Source organism: Periophthalmus magnuspinnatus, chromosome 7 (genome assembly GCF_009829125.3).
Source record: "Periophthalmus magnuspinnatus isolate fPerMag1 chromosome 7, fPerMag1.2.pri, whole genome shotgun sequence".
In the NCBI taxonomy this organism is placed as follows: domain Eukaryota; kingdom Metazoa; phylum Chordata; class Actinopteri; order Gobiiformes; family Gobiidae; genus Periophthalmus; species Periophthalmus magnuspinnatus.
This window is the reverse complement of record NC_047132.1, coordinates 26,330,320-26,345,505: the sequence shown is the minus strand read 5'-3', so window position 1 is coordinate 26,345,505 and position 15,186 is coordinate 26,330,320. Positions and strand designations below refer to the sequence as shown.

General features: G+C 41.0%; 1 protein-coding gene across 3 annotated transcripts in view; it reads left to right on the top strand.

Moving 5' to 3' along the window:
- Positions 1 to 15,186, top strand: part of l1cama (L1 cell adhesion molecule, paralog a) — a 45,167-nt gene that overhangs the window by 19,227 nt on the left and 10,754 nt on the right. For 2 of the 3 annotated variants that reach the window (XM_055223284.1, XM_055223285.1), the window contains exons 2-11: positions 5,400 to 5,669; positions 7,183 to 7,197; positions 8,875 to 8,977; positions 9,654 to 9,856; positions 11,560 to 11,682; positions 11,848 to 12,018; positions 14,230 to 14,344; positions 14,535 to 14,719; positions 14,795 to 14,926; positions 15,035 to 15,178. In XM_055223284.1, the coding sequence (XP_055079259.1) occupies positions 5,543 to 5,669; positions 7,183 to 7,197; positions 8,875 to 8,977; positions 9,654 to 9,856; positions 11,560 to 11,682; positions 11,848 to 12,018; positions 14,230 to 14,344; positions 14,535 to 14,719; positions 14,795 to 14,926; positions 15,035 to 15,178 (1,318 nt within the window). In that variant the 5' untranslated portion in view covers positions 5,400 to 5,542. The remainder of the gene's footprint in view (positions 1 to 5,399; positions 5,670 to 7,182; positions 7,198 to 8,874; positions 8,978 to 9,653; positions 9,857 to 11,559; positions 11,683 to 11,847; positions 12,019 to 14,229; positions 14,345 to 14,534; positions 14,720 to 14,794; positions 14,927 to 15,034; positions 15,179 to 15,186) is intronic. The other variant, XM_055223286.1, reaches the window with a different exon arrangement.

Here is a 15,186-nt window from a genome sequence, read left to right as displayed (position 1 = left end):
ATATACCAATTTAAAATACGGATTCGAGTGGATGTAATTTGAATGTTTAGCCACATTGCCCTCTTGTAGGTTATTAAGGTAGATGTCGGGTCCAGATCTCTCCATTTGTTTGGGCTTAGGACTGAATAAGTTTTGATGGACGAGACATAACCACAATATCTCATTCATTGAGTAGCAGAACAATGTGAATATTTTTAAAGGAATCGCCTGGTGTAGAGTGTTTACATGCGTGCGCACAGTAAGCTGATAGCCCCTACCCGTGCGTGTGCATAACTGAATTTGTATGTACAAGGGGGCTGCAGTGTGTGGAGACCCCGTTGGCATGGTAACGAGAATGGCCAGAGCCAGAGAGGAGGAAGAGAGAGAGTAGGCGGCTGCCCTCCTGCCTTTTCTTAAAACCTTTATTTTCTACTGCTTTGTGTCACAGTGGCCCTAACCTTTGACCTGTGACAAAACGTTGGCTGGGGGCAGGGAGAAATGTGCGGTCCTTTGACAAAATACAGTATTCCTGCTGTGATGCTTTTGACACTGTGGCGGGAGGGAGTAGCCTTTAGAGCCGTGCCTATGCTAATGTCGGTATTGATAAATGCGCTGCCTGTGTTCCCTGATTGTAGATAAACGAACACGCTGCAGTGTTTTTTCACTGGTGAATTTCCATTTTGAACTGACCATGGATCATTGATCTCCACACACATGTTGGCTCGGCTTTTAAACAAAGCGTATCGGCATGAGGTAGATATAGGTTTGCATGCTTGGGATGCTTTTGACCATTAAAGTTACAAATATTGAATTAATCAGCCATAAAGCCAGAGTGCAAGAGCAGCAGTTACTTACATTGATAAGTAAAAATGTAAAGAAATGGAAGAAGCAGAGGAGATGGGGTAATGAAATGGTCTGTGGAAAAGTGATCATGAGGGAATGAAAAAAGCTTTTAGAGGCAACAACCAGGGGACCAGTAAGATAGGATGGTGACAGGAAAATAGGCACGTGCCAGTCTTTGACATGTCCTAATACAAGGCCTGGCTCGTAACATATAGCAGTTCCATAAAAACATGAGAAATGTTCCAAAGAAATCCAATCCACTTGGTTGCATATAATAAAGGACACATCCTGACTGAAGAAATGGAGCGGAAGCATGTCTCTAGTGTTATTTCACATGATCGCTGGTATTTTTCGGCTGTGACGACAACGTGGAGACGAGACCTGTCTCACTGCAACAGGCTCATGCATTAAGTATGACCCTGCCAGAGAGAGGAGAGCGGGAGGGAGAAGGGTGGGCAAGGTACAGACACAGAGGAGACAGCAGGTATGGATGGACAGCCTAAACCAAATGTAAAGCAGGAGTGGAAATGAATTATAAATTTGGGGGAATTTGGGCCAAATTGGGCCAAAAGGAAAGAAAATTGTTATGAATAATTCACTCGTTGTGGGGTGATGATCAAAGCCCAGTACCATTACCTTCTTTTTTATTATATATATATTTATGCACTTTCACTATCATACAAGCCCCCAAGTGTCCTTCTGCTGTCTGGTCATATTTCCAGGCCCCAGTCCATTCATCTTGAGTGAGGACTCCTTTCCCCCCCATCCCACCGCCAGTCTTCTCTTCCTCCTCTTGGTACGGAACAAGCCTAAGGGGTAAAGGAGGGGTAAAGGGGGGCACATGTTCATTTATTTTTCTACCCCCTCTGCTGTCCTGTGTCTTCCCCTCCTACACGTCTTCACAGCAGGAGCTAGTTAATATTTAAAGGCAACCCATGACAGGACACAAGATGTACACACATGTTGGTACACTTGATCGTATGCTGCAACAAATAAGATCAAAGCTGGAGAAGCATTTTTTAGGATTCATATTTTAGACTATTACCATAAGTATACACCCTTCTACATTCGTCTAAACGGCTGCTTCGTGCTTGGAAGTTGAAAGATCTGAAAGATTAAACATGTTATGTTTATGTGGGTGGTTCAGAGATTTGACTTTAGGGTTTCATCTCGTGCACCCCACCCAGCTCGTCCCATTACCAAAAATTCTATTCTGTTTTAAATTTGGTATGAAAGGTAAATAAATTGGTGATAATGAGAATGCAATGGTAGTGACAATTAATTAGTGTCCCAGTAAAATTCAGTGTTTTGTAAGCCAAACCCCTTAATACAGAAATCATGAATTATTTAGAACCATGAACCTGACTTGTTTACTACATTGCCTTTTGGCTATTTTTTTTTCTTCGCAGTAAAAGCCACACCCAAAAATCACAAGGCTCCCTCTCCATAACCTCTCTGTGATTGAATGACTGTTGATGGCACCCGCCGACTCTCCAACAGTGATAATAGTTTTTAAAAGCACTCAGGTCCTCTGTGAGTCTATGGGCGCAGCTGCGTACAGGCCTCCTATAGGGTCCACCTCTGACCTCATCCAGTGAAGCAGGTAACAGGGTGACGATTGGGTCTTTGACAGCTGCACAGCGGTCCTCCTGATCAAGTGAAGTGAGGCATCTGCTTGGATATGACCATCTCCGCCCTCCTTTAAAGCTAATGGAGCGAACATGGGGCGGCACGCTGAGAGTGCACGTCTGTGTGTGTCCCAGGTCGAACCAGGCTGGCCCTGGGCTAGCACTGCATGTTTTGGTTACAGTCTTGTAAATAGGCTGTAACAAGGCCACCCAAATACAAATTTCAAATGTAAAAAATTGTTTAGTTTTTTTTTTTTTACATTTGAAATGTTTATTTATAAGACTTCACTTTCTGCTTGTCAAAATATGTTATCATGGTACAGCAAAAAAGATTTCTACAGTTTAAATATGACATTTCAATGGTGGATTGTGGACTGACAGCTCATTTTGCTTTAAATTAAATATGGAAACGAGTCCGAAAAAATTGTGTCCTATGCACTAAATATGGCTAACCAAGACAATTTAAGATAAAATGTTATTAGTCCCAAAAGGAAGGAATAAGGAAACCTGTACAACATAGATATCCTGTATCATATGTTCAAATCTATTCCACTCCCTCTCAGTCTATATTCAAACCCTATTATATTGTTCCTCTTTACTGACCCTTTTCCAAATGACCAACTATGTTTTGTGTCAGTCTGCCTCCTGGATTGAACCCAGTGGACCATGCTTTTCTCTCTTGTCTGATCTCTCTGTTCTAGGTGTGTCCGTCTCCATCCGTCCACCCATCCACTTACAAGCCCCTTTTATGTCCTTCCCTTTGTTGATTTTTGATTGCACCCCAGACAAGCCCCAGCGTGTTTTTTATTGCTAATTCTCATTCACCACTGCTCCTTCGCCCCCCCAAGGAGTTGCCATCTCTCCTGGTACACTCCGGCTTGCATTAACACCACTGCTAATACCCCAACTATACTTGCCCTGCTCCATTCATCTGACTCTAATGGCATTTTGGAGAGGCAGGTTTAAGAGCGGATCACTGTAATTGGCCCCTTGTCTCCGGAGAACAACAAGCACTAAAGCGGGGCCCCAGGTAGGACGACATGTAGATGGAGGGGGAAAACTCAGCTAATGATGCACTGATTGAAGCTATGTGTGTGTTCGTGTGTATACAGTGCAAGGATAGGATTAGCGTCACAGCTGTCACCCTTTGTCAACCCTCCTCCTACTCTCACTTCATGCACTTTTCCTCCATTTTTTTCATTTTCTTTGCAAGTAGTTTTTGTTTCAGTCTTCCTACTCCTTTTCTAAACCAACAACTGTTCATCATCTCCTAAGAGTCTCTCCCACTTGAGCTTGTTCTTCTCTGACAAAGCGAGCCAGGAAGTATCATGGCTCATTTAATCCTACTGCTGTTACTGTAAACTGCAGTAATAAGCGCTTGTCTTTAATTGTTGCCTTGTTTAGATCTATGCATGCACTGCAGTAGAGCTGAACGATCATATTGTTGTTGTTTTTTTACAATATTAATATGAATTTTGTTCCTAGAGGTTATTGTTAATGGTTAAATGTGCAGCCCTTTTTCTGTTGTGCATTTTAAAAGACAGAATTTTGATTTTGTAGTATGGAATATTAAAAATAAATTCACTTTAAATTGTGATTTGAATTGCCAGATAGTGAAAATGTTATGCCACTAATGACTTTTTTGCATTTAATACTTAAAACTTGGCCAGTTTTAACTAGATTGTAGTCTAAACCTTAGTCAAACAAAAATTACCAAGAGAATTTGATGGAGATAATGATTCAGACAATGCAGTTTCCCCAATTGCAGAATTAATTTGGCGAGAATATTTAATCTGTTGATAAAATTGGCAAGTTTTTGTATCGCTTTGCAGATCCTTATGTTTTGAAGATTTCAGTTTGAGTGGCAGCTAAATATTCACCACAATCCACTGGTGTCTCCCATTATCCTCTTGATGTGTGAAAGCGACCGATAATTGCTACTTTGCCTCCTCTTTGTAATGCCCCTCTTTGACCTTTCCCTACTCTTCAAGGTCATCTCTGAGTGTTTTGGCAATACTCCTGAACACAGTGCCAACACTTTCACTGTCAGTTGGCATCACCACAGCCAGCCAAGTCCGCATCCTTTTTCTATCAGCGCCATTGTCTTTTGTTTCCCATGTAACATCTCAATCATAGCATGGCGTAACAGCTCTTTGTGTGTGATAAAGGCAGTGTAAACATTCAGCAGGCTGCTCCACGTGGTGCCGCAGGGAGGACAGACCGGGAGGGAAGTGGCCAGGACACACTCCAAGGGTACAGATGGAGAATGGGTAGACTCCTGGTATGGGGTAGCTCTGCTTGGCTCGACATGACTGATAGCATCTTTATTGTGCAGTTATCCCCGCATTATCACCCAAGAACCACAAGAGCTGGACAATTGAGCTCACTGCTACTTTCAGTTAGAGGTTTGTGTATTTTTTTCTAGGTATTTTTACATATATAGCAAAGATGTAAGCTTGGCAAACAGTCTTAATTGATTTTCACAAAAAACATAACAAAACAAACAACAAACAAAACGAGAGAGTAGGCCTACAGAATAGTAGTCTAATAGCCATAAAATTCAACCTAAAGTTTCCTATTCCTTTGTCAATGATTACATTTATTCAGATTGTGCATGTGCACATGCACATGTTCAAGTTGTATTGCCTTCAGTGTCTGTGTGTCACCAGTCCATCTGTGATTCTGTTTTTATTTCATACCACCATACGGACGAGTGGCCACCCCATTAAGCAAATGGACATTTTTATTCTTACATGATTTTAGTGATTGGTGTGTGTCGAGGCGGGTCCTGTTCATGTCTGATTTGGGTTCTTAGCTCCATGTCCCGTTCTGTCGGCTCAGCCTGACCACATGCTACTGGGTCATTTTTCTCCATTTTGACACATGGCCCTCGGCGCCCCTCCCTCACCCTGCCCCGCCTCTCATTGGCTCTCCTCTTCTATTTTTCAGAGCTGGACCAGCAGGGGGTGTGGACCTGACCGTGAGGAGACAGGAAGAAAAGCAGGAGCCTCTGCGATTGTGTGGCCCGACACTCTTCTGCAGGGCAGTGTAAGCGTGTCTGAGCAGGTGGGACTTTGATGGGAGAGTGAGCAATGCCTCACATGCAGCGACAGCAGGTTGGCAGTAGGGGGCAGTGCTGGTCCCGCCTCCCCCTCTTTCTTCTCCTCCTTGCCCTCAGAGACCAGCCAATCAGAGCTGCCATACACATTCCCTCCACCTGTGAGTACCCGTTCATGCTGCACTATGAAGTTCAAACCTGCATTTGTTGTGTTAATAACGCTGTTGATTCATCAAAGCACGCGTGTAATAATCTTTCATCAGATTAATGAGTACAAATGAGAGGAGTGAACACTTTCCTCTCTATGGGTTTGGATTGTGGTGTTACGCTTGAAATGACACACCGTCTGAGACTTCTCAGGTGTTGCTCTCATCTGCACTGTGTCTAATTACTTTGTAACTGATCCATTCATAGCCCATTGATTAGAGCCCCTATTGATCTGGCTTTCGTGGTGTAAATCAGACTCTGATTGGGAGTAATTCAATCAACAATTGAGTTATACAACAAAAAACCCAATGTGGTTTTGTCAAGTTTGCTCAGATTTCCCATTCTCTTTCTCCATGCAATCTGTGGGCTCAGGACCAGTGCGCGTGGATGTGAAATATTGATCTAATCTCCTCTGCAGCTGTAGACCAGCCCACAAAGCTCTGAGAGAATATTGTTTCCACGGCGCTTGTATTGTTCACTCTTCATCTTAGACTATTTGCTGTGAATCACCGTCCTTCACCACCCACACACTTCTCTAAAGTGCACCAACAAACTGATCTCCTCCTGGCGCTGATGCAGATGTGCTTAAACGGCTTGTTGTAAATGCTGATGAGAAGCTGTAAATCACGCAATCTAATTCCCTAAAGAGCTGAGGTGACACAGAGGTGAAGAAGTCCAACAAATGAAGGAGCGATGGATGGAGGAGTGGGTCAAATATGGGAAAGGTCAAGGTGCCCCTGCCTTTCAATTATCGGCCTCGGTGATGTCAATGAGATGCATTGATCAGGATCGATACAGGAGATGCTTCAGAATAAGTGTCAAAAGAGGCAGTGGTTAAAACCAGCACATCATAAGAGGATATAGGACAGGACTCTACACACATATCAGACAAGATCCACTAATATTTCTATGTTGTATTAACACAAATGCCAAACAAAACAAATGGCACAGAAAAGCATGCCAAACGGCTTATGGAATTGTAACATAAAGCATTATTTTATTGAAGACTTGTTTAAAAATAGGAATTAAACTGCTTTAGAGTATATGCTTTCCACCTCAGACCTTGTAGTGTATCAGTTTAATCTAATTATTACTAATTTGGCCTAATATACTTTATTCAGTTAATTCTTTTTTGGTGCCATGAAATTTAAATTTAAAAATGACAACATGCCAAGTTTATTTTTCTATTAATTAAGTAAATTACTAACTGTTAAATGAATGAAATAAGATCTATATTGTTCCTGCTTTTAAGTATACTTCTCCCACAATATAATACTGTCTTTTGTAAATTTTGAAGATAATGTAATGCTTTTTCACTAATAATTACAGTAAAAAAAAAACATTACATTATTTTACATGCTTCTGTGAACTCGAACTGTATTTTAACTCCTGGTCTGCTCTTCTCTTGTTTACTAAAACTCTTTTCCCTTGTCTGGCTTCTCTTTGGCTCCCGCTGTGGACTAACAGACCGCATAAGTGATCGTAAGTGCTTTTGCCCTAATTGATGTCAATCAGTCTTAATGCAGGTTATTGTAAACACTTTCATTATTTCAAAGAGGTTATTTTTCCATCCGGCTTGCAGTAATGTTCACATATAATGAACCCATAATGAATCCACTGGTCCAGCGCATTTCCGTCTTTATGTGCTTACGTGTTTGTTGTTTTTGTATTTGTATGTTTAGCCCTATTGACTCCCAGTCCCAGTAGTTAAGTAAGTTCTACATAGCAGAGTAGGTAACAGCAAGAGGCCTGTCAGATCAAAGAGAGAGAAAAATAAAGAGAAGTTAAGCTCTAAGCAACCATCTCTCCTCCTCTGCTGCCAATAATGTAACCCGCCTACAGCTCCAAAATTTCAATTTGATCAAAAAAATTCCCTATATCTGTGGGACCTCATTACATTGCTTTCCTAGTCTCTGTGAATCTCCTCTTGTTTGTTTTAGCTTCCTGTCAGTGAGTGCCTGTAGTGTAGTGCATGTATTCTCACTCCACTGCATCCTCATCTATCTCCCCTCGTCCTCTACCTCCTGCCTCTCTTACTGCAGACCTCTGTCCTCTTTTACCCATTTACCTACATACTGTAAATCTATCCTTCTCATTTTCACCTCTAAGTCAAATCTGTACCAAGTGGTTTAAATAAAATAAAATAAAACAATCCCTCCTCAAACAGTGACACAAAAGTAAAACATGGCTGCTAGAGGAAAGTGGGACAAGAACTTTTTAAGGATCTTGCTAATGCTAGGACTGTAACATTTATGCCCATCAAAATCACAGTTCAAAAAGATTGGCAAAGATTGCAAAAAAGTAATATAATTTCCTCTGCATACAACAGGTTTCATTGATTGGCCTACCTTTCAAGTGATGTCACCAACAACATTTTGGGAGGGTAAAGTTTACCTGGAGGCGCTGCGCCCTCTGCAGCTGTTACACAAGTTTCAAAGCTGTTCCCTAATGTGGGCATTAGTGGCCATGGTAACACCCTGTAGTTTAGACCTCTACAAACATGTTCTGACATGCATGTGATTCTTGTATTAGTTTGTATTCCAGTCACATCCTCTCTAGATGTGTTTAAAAATGGGCACTGTAAACAGAGCCCTACTATTAAAATATCAACCCACAAGTAAATCTATTTGTAATCTCAATGCTTGTCTGGAAAATTGCAATTAGATATTTATTTTAAGACTGTTCATCTCTAGATTCAGCTGATTCTGTAATATTTGCATTCACACCACATACACTTAATGACCCTGTCCTTGCTTTATGACATTGAACAGAGACAGACAAATCTTTCTCGGTGGTCATTACATTAACCCATTGAACAGTCAAGCTTTATTTCCCCAAGGCTAAAAGACACCCCTTATCTCTCTTTTACTCCCATACTGTATTATGCTGTATCAACGTCCTCCCATTTCAGCCCATTTTCTCCTCCCTGCTCTCTCAACTTCACTCTTTTACTCAGCCTACATTATAAGCCCTTCCTGTGGGACACATTTTAAGTGATATTGACTGACTGTTCCTTTTTGGCAGTGGTTAAACTGGGGAAACAAGTGCTTTCTCTAGCTTAGCGGCTAAAGATGACATATATATATGCATTTCATCTCTATGTGTGAAAGCAGGTCACACTAATGCAGCAACGCACCTGTTCTCTCTGCATCTTTATAGTGAAAGAACCTCCAACGATAACCACGCAGCCTGAGTCCGTTACAGTTTTCAGCATTGAAGATTTTGTGATGACCTGTGACGCTTCAGGCAACCCTGCACCCATGTACGTAATATCACCCCCACCTGCACACAAACTACACAATTTACGATGTGTCCGAATCTGAAGTGAAGATATATAGCTCATAAAGGAGCATATCCACCCACTTTCCTTTTAGCCAACACACTGCGACCTTCATTCTCCTTGTCCAGCGGACATCTACATATTAGTAAAACATGAAAGCGTAGCATCCGCAGCGGGAGACTCATTTTGATTGGGGAGACATACCTTACAGCTAGATTTTCAGGGTGTGTCAGCTGAGCCTATATCTATTTATTTTTAAAGACTAAAAGAGTACACAATTTTGTGATTGTGATTTTCCTTTCTTTTAAAACGTGTCAAATCTCTGGTTTATTGTTGATTTCCCACAAACAAATGTGTAGTTACAAGCGAATAATTGACTTTAAATTGTCCTTGAATGTGAAAGTGAATTGTGTTGCCTCTCAATGCCTCTTTGTCTCTGCCCTGCGAGATGCATACCACCACTGTTACTCTTGGCAACTGTGTCTACAAGTACTTGTAGTAAGCCACATAAATAAATGAATATACATGTAGGCTTTGATATACCTTACATGTATATCTAAAGTAGAATTGTGTGTGTATATATTATATTTTATAACTAGTTATGTTTTTAATCTATTGACATCTTTATGATTTTGTGGCGTTATATTTCCTCTTGTAGTTTTCGATGGACAAAGAATGGAGAGGAGTTTGATCCAGGTGTTGACCCGGAGCTCAAAGTGACAGAGAAAGTGGGTTCATTTGTTTTCTACACACTGAGCAACACCGTGGACTCACTCAAGAATTATCAGGGCAAATATGTCTGTCTGGCGTCTAACGAACTTGGAACAGCAGTCTCCAATGAGGCCATACTCAGCGTTGACGGTAAGCAGTAATGAGTCAGACTCTAATAAAACATACTTCATTTTAAGAAGTGGATCATAAAAGTTTAGCTCATTATGAATCCAATCATGTTTTCTTTTTGGTAATACTGAGTCTCTAGCCGTGAGAATGGATTTGCTTCCACTGAAGACATCAGTAACATCAAACGCTCTGTGATGTGTAAAACATTTGAACATGAGAGGATTATTAAGGCTATCATGTTCACAGTTAGAGCTTGTGAAAATGTCTCCTTGGTGTTAGTTAAGACACTGTAATACATAAGTGCATGGAGATTTTGAGAATATAAAATAAAATTACATTACAGGCCTAGAGATTTTGGGACAAAATAGTGACTATCTCCATCTACTGTTGTGCCTATGTGGTTTTATGAAACATCCTCGATATTGCTTTCTTAGTGGCTTAGCATTTATACTTCTGTGATACATCAATATACTTCTTGCCAATGCACTTTTATTTGCAATAATGTCTCCCTGACCAGATACAATGATTAGATTCCCAGTTACCATGGATACCAATTCCGGGGTAACATCTTTCAATTAATTTCATGAAGTAAATTATTATTTATTCAAACCTAATGAGCCCAACGCAAAGGTGTATGACTTGTACTACTGATTGCATTGTTTTGAGAGTACGCACACACCTTTTCTCACATAGCTTTACAAGGGACACATTTTCAAGCAGATGGAGGCCCCTGCTGTGAGCTCAGAGGACTGCCACCCAGATCATAATTACATGCCATAATCAGCATATACCTCCACACACACCCGGTGGGCCCCTGGGCAAAAGTAAAGAGCACCTCCGAGCATCCATCCACCTGTGACTGCGGCGCTCTCCCGGGGCAACCTGCATGCTGCACAGTTTCCCTGACAACCGTCTCCCCTAGAAACGCTCTTGAGTTGATGTCATGTGACGTGCTCTTCAGTGAGTCCTGTGGGGTTATCAACAATGGGCTGAGGGAAGGAGGGCACCGTGAGGGCATGCTCATATGCGCTTAACAAAACATGTCACCAAGCAAGACACCCTGACACTTAAAATTTCGAGATAATACTGTATATTTTTGGTCTGCTTCAACAAGTAAAAAGTAGTTCAAAGTCTCTGACATTTTTATTATAATACATGAGTTTTATATATATTTATATAACAACTGAAAGACACTTTACGTAAAAATGAAAAAAAAATTAACATAAATCATTCAGGTAAAATGATATACAAAATTTTCACATTCATAGTAGTTGTTCTGAGGTAATCCCATTTTCATTAAGATGCAAAACATTATATTTGCACTTAAAGTGTTGGCAAATGTTGGCTAATGTTTGCTCTGAAACAACCCATATATGCGGAACACTTAACTCTTTTATTTAATAAAGACTACAACTGGCTAATTTAAAAGTGATTTTTGGGAGAGACACTTGGGATAGGAATTGGGGAAGAGGGGACTCTTACTTATTTATTCATTTATTCTTTTTTTCAATTGTTTGGTAAAATAAAAAGTGTTAGGCTTTTGCCTCATGTTGCTTCAGAAGCCTTACTGAAAAGAATGGATCCTAAAAATATATTCTTCCTTGTCCCATCTTGGCTCTTTACTTCTGTCACAAAGAGTCAGAGACAGATACATAAAAAGTATATTAAAACATTCCAACCTTGCATATTTTTGTAAATTTAATATTCTGGCTTTCTTTTTCCAGCTCCTCCAACACAACAGAAAGAGAAGAAGGTCAGTTTAAAGACAGACGAAGGCAACAGCATTGTCCTGAAGTGCAACCCCCCGCAGAGTGCTATGGAACCTATCATTCACTGGATGGACTGGAGTGAGTACATTATCCCTGCAACACTCTGTCCATTACTCCCATTACTCTCCATCATAAAGCACCTACTCAGCCTACCTGCCTTTCCATCCGATGCCCACTTCTATCTCATCACATTAGCCCTCTAAAAATGTTGATCCTATATATTTCCTTCCTTATGTCTTTCAGGGCTACTTCACATCGCCCTAAGTGAACGTGTCATGCATGGGACCGATGGCAACCTGTACTTTGCCCATGTGACCACGGAGGACAGCAGAAATGACTACACCTGCAATGTCCAGTATTTGGCCACACGCACCATTTTGGCTAAGGAGCCCATCACACTGACAGTCACCCCCTGTGAGTTCAATAAGCAGCCAAATTCACACAGCATGAGGCTAAATCACATTGGAAGTAAAATGAGAAGAGACCAATAAATGACATGCTTACTGAACTAAACTAATTTGAGCAATCATAGCATTAAATGTGCACTATGTAACTTTGGACCACCTCCTGCATGTCTCCATGGAGATGTGGATGCTTTGCCTGGAATGTTCCATGGTATATCATTTAACTTACCGGTACCTGTCTCTCATTTATTCAACTACAGGCTGAAATAAATTGTATACTTACTGTGAGCAGACTCTCCTCTCCACAGATATGACTTGTGAGTTTAATAAGCTTCACTGTGGAATATGCCAGGCAAAGCAATCTACATTGAGACAAGTGTGTATCGGACCTTCCATCAAATCAAGAGATGTGTCCAAAAGTTGATAAGTTGAGTTGGAGGATAGTATTCTGTAATGTAGCTGAAACAGCATTAAAAACAAGCAGCTCTCTTAGTGGGTGCATTAAGATTGTGATGTAGACAGTTTCATCCATCAAACTCACAATGGGATCAATATACAGGCTGATTCAACCGATGGAAGATTGGCCAAAAGTTCAGGTGGTCAGATGTTTTACTTTGTGCGAAGTTGGTGTAAATTTACTTTGGTTATACAAGTTATTGCTCTCTTTACGTAGCACAGTGTTCATATCCCTTAACAGGCAATCACTCAGCTGCAATTCAAAAGAAATACATGTTTTTTTCTCAAAGTTCTCCAACCTTTCAGAGTTTTGAGCTAATTTGCTCATGAGTCATGTATAAGTCACCACTTATACTGAGCAAAGCAATGGCCAGGTCGAGTGCAGAGTCCCCAAAGCAGCAGGCGGCCGGAGCTCCTGAGTCCAGTGGTAATGAGAAGAGGCTTACACTGAGATGTTACTGCAGCATCTGTGGCCCAGCACGAGGTCAGAGGAAGAGCACATGTTAACACAAGCCCTCTGTGCACTGAGGTTGTGTGTTGATGTGTGCTGCTCAGTGGAGAGAGGCAAAGCTTGTGCTGAATGATTACACAGGCTATATTTGTGTAATCCCTCAGTTGTCCAGGTATGATCCATGGAAAAAGTAAAATTAAATTCTTTAATTGGACAAAAGAGTGAAGATGTTTCGCTGTTCATCCGAACGGCTTCTTCAGTTCTGGTCAGATTGCTAGTGGACACTGTCCTATATCCATCTGATATTTGTATACTGTTTCAGTTTGTTGGCTAGGCTAACTACACTAAGTGTGAACTGTGCCTGAGTCATATTTTACATAATCATTCAGGCCCCTAATGGGTGCTCTCACTATTACTATTATTTTCCTTTTTTTTTATTTACCTTATTTTGGTCTGAGGATGGAGTTGTAAATGGAAGATAAATTATGTCTAAGCCCCCCATTTCTGTTCAAAGATGGTCTTTTCTAAGAAAAAGAGAGCAGCTCAAGACCCACATCTGCCGTACATCTCAATCTCAAAGCCACTAACCACTCCTTTGAACATAGTGAGGCACAGATCTTAGCCAAATAAAATAAATGGTTTGAGGGGAGAGTTGAAGACAATCCATCTTTGAACAGTAATGGGGGGCTTAGACATAACTAAGCTAACTAACTAAATCAAAACAAAACTATAGTGATAGGTAACAAAACATCTTCCCTCTAAAACATTGGCCCAGTTGACAGAATTGAGTTTTTCTTTTGCCATACACAGGCTATAGTTATCGTGGCTGCTGCATGTGTAAGCAGTGCTACAATTAAATGTTGCTCATGCATATGGATTATATATTGTATCGTCATAATGTACAAAATGGAGAAACACAAGTCAGTAGTTATAAGCAGAAATCTCTCCCTGATAGAGTCAAGACAAAGACGGAGGTTATGGTCCTTTTTAAGAATAAGAAGGTTTTTACACAGTGTATTTATGGGTTTCAGCTTTTTGTTTATAGAACGGTCCTGCCAACTGTCCTATGTGGTTCCCTTTAATTCCCATTAATTTTCCCCATAGACAAATGTAATATCTAAAGACACAGTAGAGGTTACCAAGCTGTGTAGCAACTAATGTCCCTAACACAATTGTTTTCAGTCCAAAATTTGGCATGTTATAATAACTCATTAATGTGGGTTTATTGAGTTTTTGGATAATAGCTAAGTGTGACATTTTCATTTCTTGTACCTTATTAAACTATATTTTTACATGTTATCTATCTTTCTACAGCCAATGCAGTGGTCCGGCGCAGGAGACCGCACATGATGAGGCCAACGGGAACCCACAGCTCGTACCTCGCCCTCAGAGGCCAGTCTCTGGTGCTGGAGTGCCTGGTCCAAGGATAGTGAGTCTGTAGCCATCAACCTAGACCACTTCTCTCAATCAATCTGGCCTGATCCTTATCCATTTCCTCTCCATTTGCCATGCAACAACCTACATCCATTATGTTTCTATTGGCCTTGTGCCAACTTTCTTATATATATCTTTAAGTACAGGTATGGCTCTTAATGCTTTCAATCTTTTTCCATCTTCAGCCCAACTCCTAAAGTCAAATGGCTGCGTAAGGATGGTGAGCTGTCCGAATCCCGTACCACGAAAGAGATGTTTGACCGTCGCCTCCGCTTCACCAACATCTCAGAGAGCGACAACGGAGAGTACCAGTGTATTGCAGAGAACACACAAGGAAAAGTAGTGCATACTTACACTGTCTCTGTGGAAGGTAACTCACACTTTTTACCTCAGAAGTAATTCGCCAATTGATAAAGGCGTAGTAAATATTAATTGTTTGCTGTAGCGGCACCATATTGGGTAAAGGAGCCCCTGAGTCAGCTGTATGCTCCAGGTGAAACAGTGAAACTGGACTGTCATGCAGATGGTATTCCCACTCCAACCATCACCTGGACTATCAATGGGACTCCTCTTTCAGGTTAGGCAATTGGAATTCCGTATATTTATGGACACAAACTCACAGTAATGTTGGGTCTGCACTTTACATTTTTTATTTATATATGTGTTTATCTTTACTATTTACCAGCCATTGACAAGGATCCCAGACGTGTCTCAGACGATGGATCTTTGACTCTTAAGGATGTCAACTTTGGAGACACTGCCATTTACCAGTGCCAAGCCTCCAACAAGCATGGGACTATTCTTACCAACACCAATGTCTACGTGATAGGTGTGTTT